The 19,273-nt window shown below is 38.4% G+C and overlaps 1 protein-coding gene across 1 annotated transcript; it reads left to right on the top strand.

Moving 5' to 3' along the window:
• Positions 1-943: 943 nt before the first annotated feature.
• Positions 944-14,293, top strand: LOC121518958 (protein phosphatase 1D-like). The gene is made up of 7 exons (XM_041801667.1): positions 944-1,597; positions 4,667-4,895; positions 5,011-5,135; positions 8,004-8,185; positions 8,366-8,593; positions 8,930-9,017; positions 12,760-14,293. Exons 1-6 carry the CDS (start codon positions 1,081-1,083, stop codon positions 9,011-9,013), a joined length of 1,365 nt encoding a protein of 454 aa, XP_041657601.1. The 5' UTR covers positions 944-1,080; the 3' UTR covers positions 9,014-9,017; positions 12,760-14,293.
• The last annotated feature ends 4,980 nt before the right edge of the window (positions 14,294-19,273 follow it).

Raw genomic sequence — 19,273 nt, forward strand, 5'->3', positions numbered from 1 at the left:
TACTTTTAGCTTATTGTTGTTATTCAGTCAGTCTGAGTGGGAAGGTTAGCTTAGTTTTCAGTCATGATGATAGCTCATTGCTATATAATTATGCTTTAAAATAGCTTTTAAAGGCAGATTATTTTTCAGAAATGTCCTGGTGACTCTTTAAACCTCATGTTCAGAAGAGAAATTACTTTTCGTTGCTTATTTTTGTTGTTTTTCTGCATATTTGAGTGGAAAGGTTAGCTTAGTTTTGAGTCATGATGGCAGCCTAATTGCTATCTCCTTTAATTTTAAAGCTGCAAGCTTTGAAAAGGCGGATTTTTTTACCCAAAATGGCATAAAAGCTCTTGAAACCACGTTTTCACAACATAAATATATTATGAGAACCTTACATTTGTTGTTTTCCTGTCATATTTGATAGGAAATTTTCGTTTTGTTTTGAGTAATGATGAATTGCAGTCTAATTTTGTTTAAACACTGCATGCTTTGAAAACAACTTTTAAAAGATACACGTATTTCTTAAATGGACAAATAGCTCTTTATACCACGTGTTCACAACAGAAATGTCCTTTGGCTTATGGTTATTTATTATGGTTATTTTTTGTCATATTTGACATTTTGTTCCAACCTTGCTACATTAAAGCTTCCTTGTGTTTTTGAGTATCGTTCACAAAAATTTTTCTCAACTTAAAAATATAACGACAAATCGCTTGAGACTGCAGCTAGGATTGATCTTTGAAGAATTATGATTGTGTCATTAATAGAGTAGAATTAAAATGCCACACATTACCGTTTTTTAAAGAAATGTTCTGAACTGTGTTCACAAGCTGTTTTGTATTTACAGGATCCTCGAGTGTAAGTGAAGGCGGCTTCATATCCAGGCGTTCTGTGCGTATGTGCTGAGTTGATAGGCGGAAAGTTTTGACGTCATCGCGTACAGCAGGACGTCTCGGAGAAGATAAACAAAAAGGAAGGAAGCCTTCGGCCATACAATCGCGGCAAAAATCGGTTCAAAATTCTAACCTCCAAGCCACAGTTAGCAACTACATGTGCCCCTTGTATTGTTTAGATATTTATTTATAGGGGGTTACGATCATGGACGAGGCTGTAGTGTTTCGTATGAGTGCATTTTCGGAGCAAGGAGGGAGGAAATACATGGAGGATGTTGTCGAGATAAGAATCGAGTACGAGCCGACGCCGTCGTCAGTCGAAGACTACCAAAAGTCTCAAAGGCAAGGGGGACAAGAAAAATCGGAGAGTGAATCCACCAAACAGACTGAAAATGAGACACACGAGCACAGCGTTGATGCCGAATCGGGTCCGGCTTCTGCTATGTGGGTAGAGAGTCTATCAGACGAGGGCAGCGGCAACAACAGTGCACCGGTATCAGACGAGAAAGTCGCAGAGCATGAAGTCGACACTCGGAGGTCTGTGGCTTTCTTCGCCGTGTTTGATGGTCACGGGGGTCGGGAGGCTGCACATTTTGCGAGAGAAAATCTGTGGGAACTGTTGAAAAGACAGAGGGGGTTTTGGTCCAAAGATCACAGTGAAGTGTGCGCTGCTCTCAAGAAGGGCTTCATCGCCTGTCACCATGCAATGTGGAAAGAGCTACGTAAGTAAAGTAACGCTATCCTGTGGGTTCTTATTTGTGTATTAAAGGGCATATTGTTCATCAGTCCCGCCGACACAATTTCAGCTAGATTAGACTGAAAACTGTGTCACCGGAAGCGGTATCAGACTGCGCTTGATGTTATTATGATGCCCAGTCCTCTGCCAACTAGCCCATCCCATTACATCTGACCACAGCACGGATATCAGATGGCCTAACCATAGCCTGCATTATAAATCTGATGACTTCAGCAGAAAATGTTAGAGGATTAAGAGAAAGCTGGACTAAAACGTGCTCTCCCAAATTCATTTAGGCTAGTTTCTGTGAATTCTGAGTCCTTCATTGTTAGGCCCTTTTACTTAAGCTCAAACATTGTTTTCCTTACATACAGTTTTATCAGTTTAACTGAAACAAAAGCCATCGTAGTTTAATTTTAGACCATCCTGCAATGGCTACCTACACTATGAGCATTGCCAAATACCTTTTGTATTACGCCCAAAAGCATGGTTTCAGTAGGCAAAGTAGAGTATAAAAGTAGGGATGTAAAAACAACATGAAAAAGCTGATTTTAGTGAACGTAACACTGTAAACCTGAGTGAAAGTATGTGGGTTAAAGGTTAAAATAGAGAAAAACATACACAAACTTTGCATTTTTTTGTGAATCTTTGATTTTAGTGACCTAAAATCCAAATCCAATGGAGATCAAAATACTAACCATTTAGTTTCTAATACACAGTGGCAGCATTCAATAGAATTATAAGACTCTGCCATGTGGTGCAGCATAATCCAGCAATGCGTATGCATGGTAAGGGTTTCAGATGACTATTGTGAAAATCATCATATTGAGCAGGACAGTTTATTATGCAATAGCACTGAAAAAAAAGAACCAACTTGAGTAAGCCTAACAAACTGAACCAGTGGAAAACTACACCCACATCACCTTATTATGTGTACCCCTCAATTGCTTAATAACTAAAATCAGTGAATCACATGGCAGCAACAATTGTATAAAGGCTTTACTGAAGTTCAAACCAAGCATCAGAACAGGGAAGCAAGGTGATTTTCATGACTTTGAATGTGCCATGGTTGTTGGTGCTGGTATGAGTATTTGATAAACTGCTGCTTTACTGATTTTCCCGCAAAACAATCTCTAGGGGTTATAGAGGATAGTCAGAAAAAGGAAATAATAAGTGAGTGGCAGCTCTTTAGAACAAATGCCTTGTTGATTAGAATAACCAGACTGATCTAAGCAGATAGAAAGGGTAAAATTACTCAAATAATGTCTTGTTTAATAATCAACCAGGCCAATTATCTGTGTACCCCTTGTAGACTAGGAGTACAAGCATAAATTAAGTGTCCAAAGAAAGGAAAGTTTCTTCCCAAACTTTTGGACTCCCTGTAGTTGCTGCTGGTATTGAGTAATAGAGCAAAAAACAGAATGATTTTCCCCATCTGAATAGGTATTGTGAAACAGAGGCCTGTAGATGACTGTAGCTGGGAAACTCAACAGGACTAAAGCATGAAGCCTTAGCTAGTCCAGGTTCAAAGATGTTAGCAATAGAGCAGAAAATGTGGATTTTACACCTGTTTTATCAGGAGAGTCCTGGTGTTTTCAGACTGGAGATTCCTAAAAGGACTGATGTTGGCAGACATTTCTCTAGATGGCATTGCTAATAATTGCCTGGAAACCAGACATTATTACAGCAAATACTGTGGGCTATCGAGAACAACAACAGGATGGGTCTTTATGGATGTAATTGTGTTTTTGGACTGAAAATATTTGACTGGATTTAGATTGCTTGGACTCTTTCTGATGCAGCAGGACTCTTTCTGTTGGGTTATTATGATCAGGAGAGCTTCCAGTGGTGAGCTGTGTCTCTTTAATTATTGTTTTAAATCCATTCATTATGGCTGATATGTTTTACATGGTCAGAATCCTGAGAATCAGAGCTTTCTGTTTATCTATAACGTGCTATATCTACATTTTGTAAATAACTTAATAGTTGCACAAATATCTGCTGGCTCAATGGTCAACCCTCTGAATTTTATGGGGTTAAATCAACTTTCTTCCCCATTCTGATGCCCGGTTTGCCTTAATTGGTTGCTGCCGTGTGATCTGCCCATTAGATACTTGCCGTATTGACCAACCTAATAAAGTGATTTATGTGCATGCCATAAAAACAACAATATTCATAGCACATCATCTATGACTTTTGAACCCAGACATGAGACATCATGTTTAGATCAGGTTTGTTCATTATGAAGAATAAAAGATGAAGGGACAAAGACAAAATGTCAGGTTCTTGACTCCAGTAGCAGAGAGCATTCAAAAAGCTAAACATTACAAGCCAAATATGAAACATTACAAGGGGAATTAAAAACAAAGCCAAAGAGAGCTAAAGAAGAGCATGTTCCTCTATTAAGGTCAGTTTCATAGGGTGTTATATGGGTTAAGCTGAGGTGATAATAAGGTCTGAATCACAGCATGAGAGTGCAACTGAAATTCAAAAACATAAGCCTGATTTACCAAAGGAAGCATGGCTCATGTGGCCGTTATATTGTAGCTTGTAACCGTCTGATTGGTGCCTCTTCATCGATATAGGTATAACGATGAAGTAACATAGCCTGCTTTTCTTCTGTGAAAACATAACAGCTGATCAGCTTTATTGAACTTGTATTGATGCAGTTAGAGGGTTAGCATCATTCATTCGAGTGCAGTAAACAAATCCCTGTGGATCCAATGTGGGTCATAGGTTATATAGCTGCTGAACTTAAGCAGATTTAGCAATACATGCTTGACTTTGGCTCACATGGTGCGCTTAACTTAAGTATATGTGTTTGTTTACACGTGGGGGCCAGCATATGTTTGATTAGACATTTTTGAAATGAGGAAAGGCTTGTGTAAAAATGTGACTTTTTGAAAAAAGAGCTTTTATTAACTACTTTAGCTCTTTTTAAAATGTTTGTCATTTGAATGTATAACAGTAAATGTTTTACTTTCTGAGAATTACTGAATAAACATTAACATTTGGCTTTTTATTTGATTTGATTTTTTTTTTTTTTACCCCACAGCGGAGTGGCCAAAGACCATTACGGGTCTGCCCAGTACTTCGGGCACCACAGCCAGTGTGATTGTGATCCGTGGAGTTCAAATGTACGTTGCTCACGTGGGGGATTCAGCAGTAGTGGTTGGAGTACAAGAAAATGACTCTGATATCACGCTCCAGGCACTAGAAGTAACACAAGACCACAAACCTGAACTTCCAAAGGAAAAAGAAAGGATTGAACGACTTGGTGGCAGGTGAGTTGAAAAGGATTATTGTATAATGCTGCCAAATAATGGAAAGCAGATATTTTTTGTCAAGCTGTATAGTCTGCCATTGTGTTGAGATTATTTTTGTTTTCACTGTCTGTAGTGTAATGAAGAAATCTGGGGTGAATCGTGTCGTGTGGAAGAGGCCCAGACTGACACATAACGGACCTGTGAGGAGGAGTACCGTCATCGACCAGATCCCCTTTCTGGCTGTGGCTCGATCACTTGGTAAAGCTCAAGACAAGATTAGTGCCAATGACAGTTATACATTTTTTTCTCAAAGTTTTTCCTTCAAAAGGTGCAACTCGATTCAGATGTGCATGCTCATGCATCATACATTTGTTCTGAATAATGCATTGTTGTTATCACCTTCATGTATTTTATTCATTTTTCTCTTCACTGTCATTATTTTTACCAATGCTAGTGTTACAATGATTGTTGCTTCATCTATTAACATCATTCTTACTTCTATAACCATTACTAGAACAGTTTTATTGAATATTAGAGCAATATGTCTTTACTGCTATACTTATCTTTAATAGTTCTCTCTATTTTATTACCATCCTAGCTGATAATGCAAATATTAATTATACCAATATCCTACAAAATAGGAGATAAGTTTATGGTCACAACTGCCATGAATTTGTCTTTCATTTGGTGTTTTGTTGTTTCTCTTGTCCCTCTCCTCTTCTTGCTTTCCGCCACCCCGACCGTCCTTCTCACCCCTTCCAACCCCAATGCCACTTGGGTAGAGAGCTTTTCCATTAAAGTGAAGGTTTATGTCACCTGTGTAACAGAGCAAAGTACTGCTAGGTCTGTGCTCATGTTGATTAATGCTGGTCTTTATTATAATAGGGTATTGTCTTAATATAATATTAATGATTAACACTGGGCTATTATAGGCCACAACAGAGAGTATGGTCTAGACCTGCCCATTTGTACGGTGTCCTTTTTTTTTTTTTTTTTTTTGCTACGTTTCCAAAATCTTCAAACTCAAACCAAGTAGACCCTGATTATAAATAGGGCTGGTTGATTTGCAAAAATAATTTAATTGCGATTATTTTTTCAAATATTGCGATTTAATGTGCGATTATTTTTAGGTTCTCCATCTAAATAAGTCATTCTTTATTATAATGATCACCATATTAGATAAGTTAAACTAGTTATAAATAATTAAAAAGAAGAAATTCTAATAGCGATATCAATTGCTGTATTGAAGGGGATATTTATTTCTTCGTTATTCTTGTTTTGAATAAGAAAATCGCGTACATGAAGAAGAAAAGTAGGATTTTTGTAAAAAAAAAATACACAAAAGAAACTTCAATGTTTTTATGTGGTGAATAGCATAAAACATCTACTGCAAAAAAAAAGTCTGGTATTTTGACACATTTCAGGTTAAAGAAATATTGCACTGTCTGTGATTTGAATATTGCAGCAGACCATATTGCGATTTAATCTAATGTGTGATTAATTGCCCAACCCTAATTATAAGACTCTTGTGTCCTTGGCTAATAACGTTGCACTTTATCAGGCCTGCCCACAGAATTAGCTGGGCCCTGAAAACCCAGAGATTGGGCCCTCCCCTTTTTTGTTTTTTTCTTTTTTTATTGAGTGATTCCTTTTTTATTTGAGATAACTTTGGTTATGAATTGGCGCTATACAAACAAAAAATGATTAATTGATTGAATAAAACTGCTCTAAGATTCGCAGTATTGTCCTCCCAGTCAAATCTACTGAAAATGTGCCGTAGATTTTCTTCTACACCTTTGTTGTTAGCAATCCGCCGTCACTGTACATAATCAGATTGCTTGTTTTTTTCATGGGAAAATATTGGATTGGTCTACTCTCTCATGTCTGTACCTTGTATTATCTTTATTGTTACTTGGTAAGTAAAAAAGTTGTCACTACCCCTCTCAATCAGAATGAAATGTCTTTCCAAATGATCTGGATTGGAGAATTTTATTCAGATTGAAGTGTTTTTGTGAAGCACTTTTATTATGATCAGGCATTTATTTAGATTACAAGTGGCCCATGTAAACATAACTAGTGTGACATCAAATTTAACCCTGATTTTCTGACATTCTTTTTTAAAAACCAACATTTTGAAAAGACATTCTGTAGAGCAAATCATGTTTTCATGAATGAAATTCTTTCTGTGAAAATAATAAAATATAAACTTGGTGATTTAAAGAGTTATTTACATTTGAGATTTGTACTTTTACTTTTAAATATCATTGGAATTTATATTTCTTTCTTATAAGCACACAGTGGCTTTCCCCACCCCACTCTCTCCTGCATGTACCAACACAAAAGTTTCACTCACAAGCCTGTTGCGCCTTATTCTGTGTATTTCTAGCAGCTCATCCACAAGCTTATCGATCATCAATGGCACTTCTACATGGGTAAAATGCAGCATTGATCATAGTTACCTTACAATTAGCCTCATCCGCTTCAGTTGTCATTTAAGTTAACCTACTTTGAAGCCACTTTGTTTCTGAACGATCACACTGTGTCCTGACTCTGCAGCTGTGAGTGGCAGCTGGCCTCAGTGATGAGTGGTACACTGGGTTACAGATAAGCAGCTCCATCTGTTGCTGTGAATGTATATTTGTGTTCCAAAGTCTGGACTCCTTCCAGAATATGAAAAAACTGCACATTTTTTAAGTATGCTGTAAACACAAAAATCCTGTCTTCTACTCTGGCCAAACTCCTGCACACAGTCTGGATTAAACAAAGTGTTGGCAAAGTTTCTGCACCAAAACTTCCCAGTGTTTTTGTGCAGTTAAGCCATGACAATCCTTGTCTATCTTGTGCTATCAGAGAAGAAAACAGAAGTAAAATCTTTTAAAGCTTTGGTACTTTTCGATACGGTTGTTTGTTAAAATAACAGACATGGTATTGACTTCCAATATGTGCTATTATAAAACACACACCATCAGGGGCGTAACATCTGCGAAGAAAGAATTTTTTTTTTTTTTAAGTCAGACTCCTGAGGGAGATTATAGTTTATCAGAGTCTACGTAACCACTTTTTAAAGTCTCAGTAAAGGAATAGTTTCCATATTTTCTTACACCTGTGCTTTGATCTGTTGTAAAGGTGACCTGTGGAGCTACGATTTCTACAGTGGTGAGTTTGTGGTTTCTCCCGAGCCTGACACTACTGTCATGACCCTCGATCCCAAACGGCATCGCTACATCATCCTTGGCAGTGACGGACTCTGGAATATGATGCCACCCAAGAACGCTGTCAATATGTGTTATAGCCACGACAAAATGGTGGTAAGTTTTCACGGTTAATACACCAAACCGGCTTCTTTGTGTCACACTGACACTTACATGATAAAAATAGTCCCCAGAGTTTATCAGGATGTGATCATTAGTCTTTGATTGTCACACTTTTTGCAGCCTGTGAGCTATAGAAATCATTGAAATCAGTAATGTTCTTCTTTTTGCTTCCAGGGACCAAAGGGGATGTCTTGCGCCCGGCGACTTGGGTGCACAGCTCTTTTGTTCTGGAAAGAGCGCATGCTCCGAGCAGACAACACAACAGTCATTGTCTTGGCTCTGCAGGAGCGAGACGGCCCTCCTATCCCTATGCACCGAGATGAGATCGTTGTTGACATGGCCACAGGAATTGACCACGTTCCATACCCGGGAACTACTTATAACACCTGTGAGGTCCCAAAGGTTAGTGTTAAGAATACTCAGCGTCCTTCTCTTGCAGTATTTCATCAGGATGTGTCATATAAATCATAAAGACGATTGAGATATTTTCCAAATGCAGAGTTGGTCACTGCTCAGCAGCACCGCTCTGACTATGGAAAAATATATCTGTGTTTGTTTACTCACTGTATTGTCCTTATATACCCCAGCCCATTTTTTACTGTCATTGTGTTTATATCTTTCCATGTTCAAATTTCAAGGTTTGTAGTCAACATGATTGGTGACTTAAGGTCATAGCTGCAGATTCTTTCAGTGGACTTTTGCTTTCAACGAATCACTCTTTGTTTTCGGGGCCAACAGGCGGAGCATGAGGATGACATGTTTTATGAAGAAGATGAGATATATGGAGAAGAACATGAGGGATGGCCATGCCTGGAGTGGTAGTGAGGTGATTGCACAGTTATAAAAATGTATCAAAGTGTCAGCAAATTAACCTGCAAATGATGCTTTTATTGGCTGAATCTGAATGTGCTGATGGGGGAAAAAAATCCTGCTTTCTAGATATAAGATTGACTCGCTGTGCACCTGGGTATTCAACTCTGCTTCACCAAAGCTGCAGATAACTTATGACCAATAATTTTTTAAAATTTGATGATACCATGATTATGAATTTTGGTACAATATTAGCAAAAATCAAACAATATCCATTCCTGTTATGATAACAAAAAAAATATCTCCTGGAAACAGAAAAATAGTTAATTTATTATTTTTGATTGCCAATCTGCACGTTCAAGGGCCCCTGTATACAGATTCTCGTTAATTTACAGTCCACACTACATCATGACGAAGTGAAAACAGAATTTTTGGAATGTTTTCAACTGTATGAAAAACCTGAAATACCACATTGACACTAAGTATTCAGACACATTGCAAAAACACTTGAAATTTAGCTCAGGTTCCTCCCATTTCTGCTGATTTTGCTGAGATGTTTCTATACCATGATTGGAGTCCACCTGTGGTAAATTAACTGATTGGACATGGTTTGTAAAGGCACATACCTCTCTTTGAAAGGCTTCACAGCTGACAATGCATATCAGAGCAAAAACCAAGCCATGAGGTCAATGGATCTGATTGTTGCGAGGCACAGATCTGGGGTGAAAAAATCTGCTACACTGAAGGTTCCCAAGAGCACAGCAGCCTCCATAATTCTCCAATTGAAGAAATTTTGCAAAACCAGGACTCCTCTAAAAGCTGGTTGCCCATCCAAACTGAGCCGTCCGGGGAGAAGCTCCTTAGTAAGAGGGGTGACCAAGAACCTGAAGGGCACTCTGAGCTCCACAGATCTTGTGTGGAGATAAGACAAAGTTCCAGAAGGACAACCATCACCACAGCCCTCCACCGTTCTGGGCTTACGGCAGCCTGGCTAGATGGAAGCCTCTCCTCAAGGCAAGACACATAAAGGTACACTTCGCTTTCACATTGAGTTTTTTCAAACTCCAGGCAGGCTTTCATGTGTTTTGCCTCAAGTAGAGGCTTCCATCGAGCCACTCTGTCATCAAGCTCTGATCAGTGAAGGGCTGCAGTGATGGTTGTCCTTCTGGAATGTTGTCCCATTTCCACACAGACTGACTGGAGCTCAGTCAGAGTGACCATCAAGTTCTTGGTCACGTGTCTTACTAGGTTCTTTCTCTCCCGATTGCTAAGTTTGTTCAGACGACCAGCTCTTTGAAGAGTACTGGTTACACCAAACTTCTTTCATTTTAGAATTATGGCGGCTACTGTGCTTTTTGGAACCTTCAGTGCAGCAGATTTTTTGTTGCCTTCTCCAGATTTGTGCCTTGCAACAATCCTGTTTCTGAGCTCTGCAGGTAGCTCCAATGACCTCATGGCTTGGCCCTTCCTGTAATATGCATTGTTAGCTGTGAGGCTTTCTATAGAGAGGTGTGTGCCTTTCATAATCATGTCCAATTCAATCCATTTAATTTGCCACGGGTGGACTCCAATCAAGATGAAGAACCATCTCAGCAAAGATCTAGAGAAATGGAAGGAACCTGAGCTAAATTTCAAGTGATTTTGCAAAGGGTCTGAGTACTTATGTCTGTTATATTTCAGTTTTTATTTTTTATCAGTTTACAAAACATTCTAAAATTCTGTTTTCACTTCGTCATGATGGGGTACGGAGTGTAGATTAATGAGAAATAAAGTGAACTTTTCCAACTGTAGCATCAGGCTGCCATAAGAAAAATGAAAAAAAGTTAATGGGGTCTGAATACTTTCTGAATGCAATGTATACTATGATCAGAAACTTTGTTAATAGTAATGAAAGATAGAATAAGATTTTCCTTAAAATAAATTATGCCAAAAATAAGATCTGTCCTCTGAATCATCAGTAATAATCCAGAAGAAGAGTAGGCAGCAATTATGCTCTTATTTCTTCTCAAGGACATTTTATGGGTGTTAGGGGAAGCAGGTTGAGACGCAAAGAAACATTTTGGGGACCTTGTGGCACCATTGTCTCTCTCCACTGCTCTTAATCCATCTACAACAGACCCTATTAACTTGTGGATCTTTAAGAGACAACTTTGTAAAAGCCGTTCGTAGGGTTGTTTCTACGGAGGACGAATCAAAGGGACACACAAAGGGCAAGGAGAAGCACCACTTTAGCAGCTATGTAACAACCTGCTCCATCTTTCTAGTTTTTATGCACGTAAAGAAGTCTTTTTAAGTTTTTAAGAGCATAAACGCTATGAAACAATCAGACAATAGTATTTTATTTCTCTTTATCACCGTTTTGTTTGCCAATAGCAAATATCTTTTTCTATCTATGCATGGTAACATCAAACAAATAAATAATAGACATTTTATCATTTGACGTACATGGAATCAGAAAAAGCATCAGTCACCTTAATTTTGATATAATAGTTTAAGTTGCTACAATCATATTTATCTCAATGACTGAGTGCCAAAAAAGTACCAAACATATTTTAAAAAAGACTTGCAGTGTTCTTTTAACCAAAACGTGTGGAACGAGAGAGCCAGAACGCAGTCTGAATTGCATAAATATGTTGGCAATATTTTTGTACTAAAACAATACCAGTGTACTTGTGCAATTAAGACTGTGCACAGGAGTTTTCCAGCTTGTTTTGTAATTAAAAATAACAAAGTTCCAGATATTGAGTGCATATGACTTCTATTTTTATTGTCATGGTATTCAAAGAGGAATCATCGTGGTTTAGATTTTACCACAGTTATATTTTGCAATTCTGATATTCACATTGTTCCTGCAGATCTTTAAAAAGTCTTAAAAAGTCTTGAATTGGACTTTATAAATTTAAGGTCCTAAAAAGTCTTTTTTATTAGTGAGTGCTCTTAAACATCAGAACGTTTTTTGGCTTAGACGTATCTTCATCCAGTCTGTCTTTTATACCTACATTTATTCGATTTTAATCTTTTTTTTTCAGTACATGCTTACTGCGTATGTTATGATAAATATCACTATAGCATATACTGATATAAAAGAAGCATTTATGTGCCACAGTTTATCATATTTTGGTGTTTATGACCAAAAAACTCTTAAAGATAACTCTCAGATAATTCAGTTTCTTCCAGTGTACCAAGAAATCTCACTTGCCTTAATTTTTTACCATTTGCTGCACATACTGCTATTAATTTTTCTCAGCTCAGGTCTCTAAAAGGTCATAAAAATTCTTAAATTTGATTCTTAAATGTGTGTAGGAACCCTGACTTAAACAACCCTACATTGAGGTAACGATTAAACACTTATCAGATATGAGCCTTCAGCCTTTTACCTACATCAGCCAGTAGAGGGAGACAGTTAAAAAGCTGATGTGTTGAAATAAAGTGATCCACAAAGGATGCAGGCAGTATCAGCTGACTGAAGTGAAGAATTTTATTTCTGGTCCTTTTTTGTGTTAAAAAGCACAGAACAGATCTCCTATCCATGCTATCACCTGTGTCATTGTCACTCATGTGTCTCTCATTTAGAGTGATGATTGACAAGTTGTGTTTCTGTTTTTTCCTTTTTGTCATGCCAAAATTACACTCAAAATATATTGTCTAATTTGGTGTGTATTATTTTAGCTAATAAACTGATTAATGGAAGGGTAAATGAGGAAATATTTTCACATTTCCCGTTTTAACTTGAGTTTATGTGTGTTTTCTTTCACCAGAGTGATGCAGTGAGCGCTCCCTCTCCGTTCAAAGACAGCTCCACAGCTCTAGAGCAGGCGTTTGGGCTGTATGAAGCAGCCTTCTGTGCCACTGCACAGCTTTCACCTGATGTCGAATCTGTTAGGGCCACACTGCCCTCATCAGACGGTCCTGTGAATGTTTTTGAAAAACAAGACTCCACTACTCAAATGGACTGTGTTACACCCGCCCCTCCGTTAAAAAGGTCTCGCCGTTCCCCACTCTCTCAGCCTGAACTAGGAGGTCATCGGCGCCGGCTCAGCCGGTCCTCCAGCATAAGTGTCCCCCAGGAGGCACCTGATAGCAACGCACCAAGTCAACAATCCAGTCAAAGAGGCTCATCTGAGGATTGTAATATCCTACCACAGCACTGCAGCTCTGCCTTGTGCGTGTGCTGAATCCTGTCTCATAGAAACAGTGTTTTTGCCCTGAGACTAGGAGGATAATTCGGGTCAACTTTGGTGTACCACAGGCCAGTTCCTAGATGTATACTTTTTCTACAGAGGTCTTGGTTTTGTAAATACTGCAGAAATTTGAGATTGTAAATGTGTTGCTGTTTTAACCTGTTTTCTTTTCTTTTTGCTGCCCCTCTCTTTAAATTTTAATGTTTGCAGAAATTTTAAATTTTAGATCTGTTCAATCTAAACATTCTATTTTCATACTTTAAAGTATGTATAGTATATCCAAAAGACATATTTTAAAAGAGATAGCTCACTACAATCTGAGAAAGCTACAGTTTACATGAATTGTGACACAAACAACCTTCCAGTAATTATATATCAAATAAATCAACTATTTTAGATCATTTTGACTCCCCTGGATTGGAGTAAATACCCCAGACGAGTCGTTTGGAGTCATCTCTCTTTGAGTGTCATCTTTAATGAGGAGCCTTTATTAGAGGTAATACTAAAAGTGGGAAAAAGATGACAAGCGATGCTCTGGGGCTATTATCGGGGACTGATTTTATGCCCATGTTATTTATGTTTTTACCTGTGGCAAAACATCATGAACATAGTTGCTCCTATAAGCTAAACCGTGTATGTTATGCATAGTATTTGAGGAAGCATTAAATGGCCAGTTCACTGAAATGTCATTATTTACTCAAATTTCCTGAAAGAGAAAAAGATAGCAAAATGTTTTATTTTATTTACCATAGTGGTATATATCCATGTAGATACTGTATGTATGCTTTATTAGTGAACTGACCCTCTAACTGCACCTTGCTGGTGATTCATATTGATCCATTTTCATGTATAATTTGGCCAAATACTGTTATTTTCATTTTCAATACTTTGCTTATCCAGAAATACATTAATAAGTGGTACAATCAAAAGCACGGGTTTCTGGGTCAGTCATAAACGATACCTGTGCCTCATTATAAAGATTTTTGGAGGCAGCTTTGACCTTTATTTGAATAGGTCTTCCTCTTTGTTTTCATATGTTGTTGTCTTGTGTGTGGTTTGCATCCATAACCTGTGTTTTAATCTGCACATAAAACACATTATGGTACGTCTACTCAAAGTGCCCCATTCATGGTGATCAAACTTGTGTTTCTATGGCAGCTCAGTTACTGTTCTAGCCGGTTTGCTTGCCTTCTTTTTACATAAAAGTGTCATGTTTGCCTTAGCACAAACGAGTCCGAGGTGCTTTTTACCATGTTTTCATATTTGTGACTCAAAACAAGTGTGGATTTTAAGGCGTAATGTCATTGTTCAGTTTGGCTGTGTTTCAGCCTTAACCTTTTATCATGTACCATTATCATTTTATTATCCGCACTGCAGAAAATAAACCTGGTTAATGTATCTCAGTTATATAACAGAGCAGTGTGTTTGTTTTGTACAGTAAGTCAATATGCAATACAAATTTGTACAGTACATTATTATGCAAAGTAAATGAATATTTCAGGAGTCTGGCATGCTCAGATCTACTCTGTATGTTGTGAAGTGTCCAGAGGTAATGGATGTTCATGAGCATGTGGTTTTGTTTTTGACATTTACAATAACTTGGTTCTGGCTTCATATCCACTGCAGCCAGTTTTCAAGACTAACTGTATAACCTACAAACTTTGAAAGTGACTGATTATACAATGTCTGTGTGTTGTAATAAAGTTCTCATTTTTTCTATTGGTGCTGACACATCAGTGGGGATGTCTGCTTTGTTACAGCATGCTTATTCCAGTGTTTTGAGCAGTCACTGGTTGGTAGTTGAGGACTTTAGAATGCGTTCTGTATTTAGAATAAAGAGCCTCTCACTATTACACTTTCTTCCAGTAGATGGCGATAATGCACAGACTTTGAACATCCAAGGTCTACCAGCTTCTCAAATGTCCTGTTACACAGTGTGTTCTGGTTAATAAAAGCTGATGTTCACTAAGAAGATCAACAGGTGGCCACTCACCTACACAGAAGAACAATAAACACATAATCTTGTTTTATTTGTGATGTTTATTTAAAACAATAGCTCTAATACTGAAGATGAGATGAGTGTCCTTGTCTCTGTGATTCTATGGGTGCATTTTAATACATTTGTATTTTTTAAGCCACAAAGAAATACCTGTCAAGGGAGCACAGATGGTTGAGTGGTTTAAGGCGCTACCCATGTACGTGGGCGGCTCAGGTTTGAATCTAGCCTGTGGCCTTTACTCCATGTCTTTCCCCGCTCTCTTCCCTGTTTCAGAATCTATCCACTGTCCTTCCTCTGTCAAATAAGGGCATGAAAAAGCCCAAAAATAAATCTTAAAAAAAAAAGAAAATACCTGTCAAGCTCAGCTTTAAGCAAACATGTACAACCCCAGATTCAAAAAAGTTGGGACGCGGTGTAAAATTTTAATACAAACAGAATGCAGTGATTTTCTAATCTCATAAACCCGTATTTTATTCATAAAAGAACATAACATATTAGATGGTGAAACTGAGACATTCTACCATTTAATCAAAATTATTATGTCATTTTGAATTTGATGGCAGCAACACAACTCAAAAAAGTAGGGACAGGGCCATGTTTACTATTGTGTAGCATGCCCTTTTTTAACAGTCTGTAAACGTCAGGGAAGCAAGGAGACCATTTGCTGGAGTTTTAGCAGAGGAGTTTTTTCTCATTCTTGTCTGATGTAGGATTCTAGCTGCTCAGTCCTGAGTATTTGGCAGGTTTTTCATTCTATGATGCTCGTGCCTGCAGTCTGCAGGTCTGCACTACAAGCACACCACTCTTCCACTGTGAAGCCATGCTGTTGTGATGGATGTGGGGCCTTCCTTGAAAAAGATGCCTGGATGGGAGCATGTTGCTCTAAAACCTCTACATGCTTTTCAGCACTGATAGCACCTTTCTAGATGTGTAAGGTGCCCACACTATAGACACTAATGCAACCCCATACCATCAGAGATGTAGGCTTTTGAGCTGTGTGCTGATAATAAGCTGAATGGTCCCTTTCCGCTTATTTCTGCAGGACGGTGTACGTGGTTTCCTACAGGAATCTCAAATTTTGATTCATCTGACCACAGAACAGTTTTCCATTTTAAATGAGCTTTGGCCCAGAGAAGAAAGTAGTGTTTCTGGATCGTGTTCACATACGGCTTTGCATTTGCATACAGCTTTAACTTGCATTTGTGGATGGCATGGCCAAGTGTCCTGAGAGATGATTTCTGGGAGTGTTCCTGAGCCCATGCAGGGATTTCCAGTCCAGAATCATGCCTGACTGTGATACAGTACCACCTGAGGGCCCCAAGATCACCAGCATCCAATACTGACCTTGTCCCTTGTCCCTTGTACACAGAGATTTCTCCAGATTCTTTGAATCTTTTGATGATATAATGTACTGTAGATGACAGGATATTCAAAGTCTTAACAATTTTTTGTTGAGGAAAATTTATCTGGAATTCTCCCAGAATTCTCATACACGTTTTTTTTCTCAGATTGGTGAACCTCTACCCATCTTTATTTCGGAGAGACTCTGACTCTCTAAAATGCTCCTGTGGTTGTAAATTGCTATTAGCTGTTATTGAGATGTGTTGTTGCCAACAATTCCCAATAATGTAATATTTTCATGAAATGGTAAAATGTCTCAGTTTCAACATCTGATATGTTTTTTATGTTCTATTGTGAATAAGGTATGAGTTTATGGGATTTGCATTATCATTGCATGTGTTTTATTTACATTTTACCAAGCATGCTAACTTTTTTGGAACTGGGGTTGTAAGATATGTTCAAAATGTGGTAAAATATTCATTTTCACCTAAGGCTGTCAGTATTTATGATCAAATGTGATGCAAATTAAGGGCCATAATCTATCTATCTATCTACGGTCTTTAGTGAATTTTGTGAGAAGAGCCCTGAAACCCCTGAAGTGAGTTGACAACAAAAGCCTAACATTCCTGGTAATCTTGTCTTTCGATGAGACGTTTGTGTGACATATTCTTTACTTTAGAAATGCATTTCTTGTCCTTAGCCATGGTCTGTCCCTGAGACATTACAGACATCAGATCCATGATAGCAGTGTCTTGACTTGAATATTTTATTGACTGTCAGCCCAACATCTGCTGACCTGCCTAACATGCAACGTTTCCCTCTTACCGCAGACAGTCTGTCACAGTACATCAGCCACTGGAGCGTCACAGTGTCACCCACCTCTCTCTGTCGACTCCCCCTTCTCTTAACCATCATCACAGCAGACTTGGAGGGACTCAGAGAATAAACACCTACAATTCTGGCACCCCATTCCTTACAGAGCCATCAGTGAAAGTCATTTATCCATTACTATATGATGGCATCTATGGATGATAAAAACACATCACATTTAGGCTTTTTGGATGTTTCAGATTGATTCCAAGTCATAGAAATTTATACATGTAATTCCGATGTGAATTGATTTTTTAAATAACCTCTAGGTCATTGTTGTGTTGGCTGTGGATCAATGGTAGAGACGTCTCTCAAACAGTAGGCTGGGGGTCAATCCTTAGCTCCTGCAGTCACATATTGATGTGTCCTTGGCCAAGGCCCCAATTTGCTCCCACTGCTGCTCTCCTTAATGTATGAATGAGATTAGTGAATACTGATGGACTTGCCTGCAATGCTCTGCCCAAGGCTACTCAGCAATGCCAGTTTCATGATGTTCCTGGTCCCACCACCAGAAATCCAGCATTAACGGGATTAAGAAAAGAGTCCTGTGCTGGGTTCTACAGCAGGGCATGTTTAGGTGTGTGGTTTTGAATTTGAACAACTGTACATTATTACTACAACAACTCAAGAAATGTCAATGCAAAGTCATAAAGATATAAAGATGGCATGCCTGAGATGTTGATCTTAGGTGTGCCTTGGGTAAAAAAGGTTTGAAAATCACTACTCACAATGCTTTATTTATTACTACTTCCACTGGTATTTAATCCATTTATCTTGTGGTTACATAGAGATTTAAAGAAACCTGCAAATTCCACATACTCCATCTGTGCCACATTCCAGGTGTGCAGCGGTTTTCTCCCATCAGTGGAGCATGTCTTCACCCACTGGATGAATTTCTGGAGTGATGTGCAGAGCACAATCGCTAGCAGCTAGAGAGGAGAGCACACAAGAGAACTATCAGTTTGGAATGGTGTGCAAATGACAGATTACTTTGCCTTCTGAGGTTGATTTGCTGTTACTTCAGCAAATATTACTTCAATATTATTCTGCAGTCTTTTTAACTTCAGGGTGGGTACATCAGGATGTTTGGTTCTATATAAAATTCTGTGCTTTTCCACCTAAGAAATTCACTTTTCTTTGTCTATCGCATAGTGTTTCCTCTGTGATCCTAAACACAAAAAATGCTGGGTTATTTTTATAGCTCAAATGCTGGGCGAGAAATAGTGATCCAGCAAAATGGGTTGCTTAATGGGCGGGGGAATGGGGGAGGGATACTTCCATTTCAAATTTGGGGGATAGGGTTTTCATGCTCTTGGTGGGCTGTTTAGATGTGTTTGAGATGTTTTAGATGCTGTGTGTTGTACAGTGATCATTGTTGGAGTCACTCACTGATGTTTTTGTTGAAATATTGTTGTGTCTATTGTAGACACTGCTGGACCATTAGTGTAGTTATCCACAAATCCCCTTGTTTGCCCACAATAGAGAAGACAATGTAGACTTTAAACTCAAAATGCACCCTAGATTTGCATCAGTTTCATTTATCTGGGCACATCTGGCTGGAGAGAGACCTCAGTGAAGATTCAGAATGCACTGGAGGGACTATATATCCTGGTCTGGTCTGGTAACGCCTCAGGATCCCCCAGAAAGAGTTGGAAAGTGTCGCTGGTGAGAGATGTCTGGGTTGACTTGCTCAGCCTGCTACCAATGTGACCCTGCCCTGTCATTTATTTAATTTCTAAATTTATATACAATTTATTTTTGTACACTTACTTGTACTTTTAGATTGCTTATTGGAATACACATCAGGAACACAGTGCTTGCTTTCTTGATTCATTATTTTAGTAATCATTTTCTTGATGCAAAATTTATTCTAAATAATAA

Source organism: Cheilinus undulatus, linkage group 12, assembly GCF_018320785.1.
Source record: "Cheilinus undulatus linkage group 12, ASM1832078v1, whole genome shotgun sequence".
Classification (NCBI taxonomy): Eukaryota; Metazoa; Chordata; class Actinopteri; order Labriformes; family Labridae; genus Cheilinus; species Cheilinus undulatus.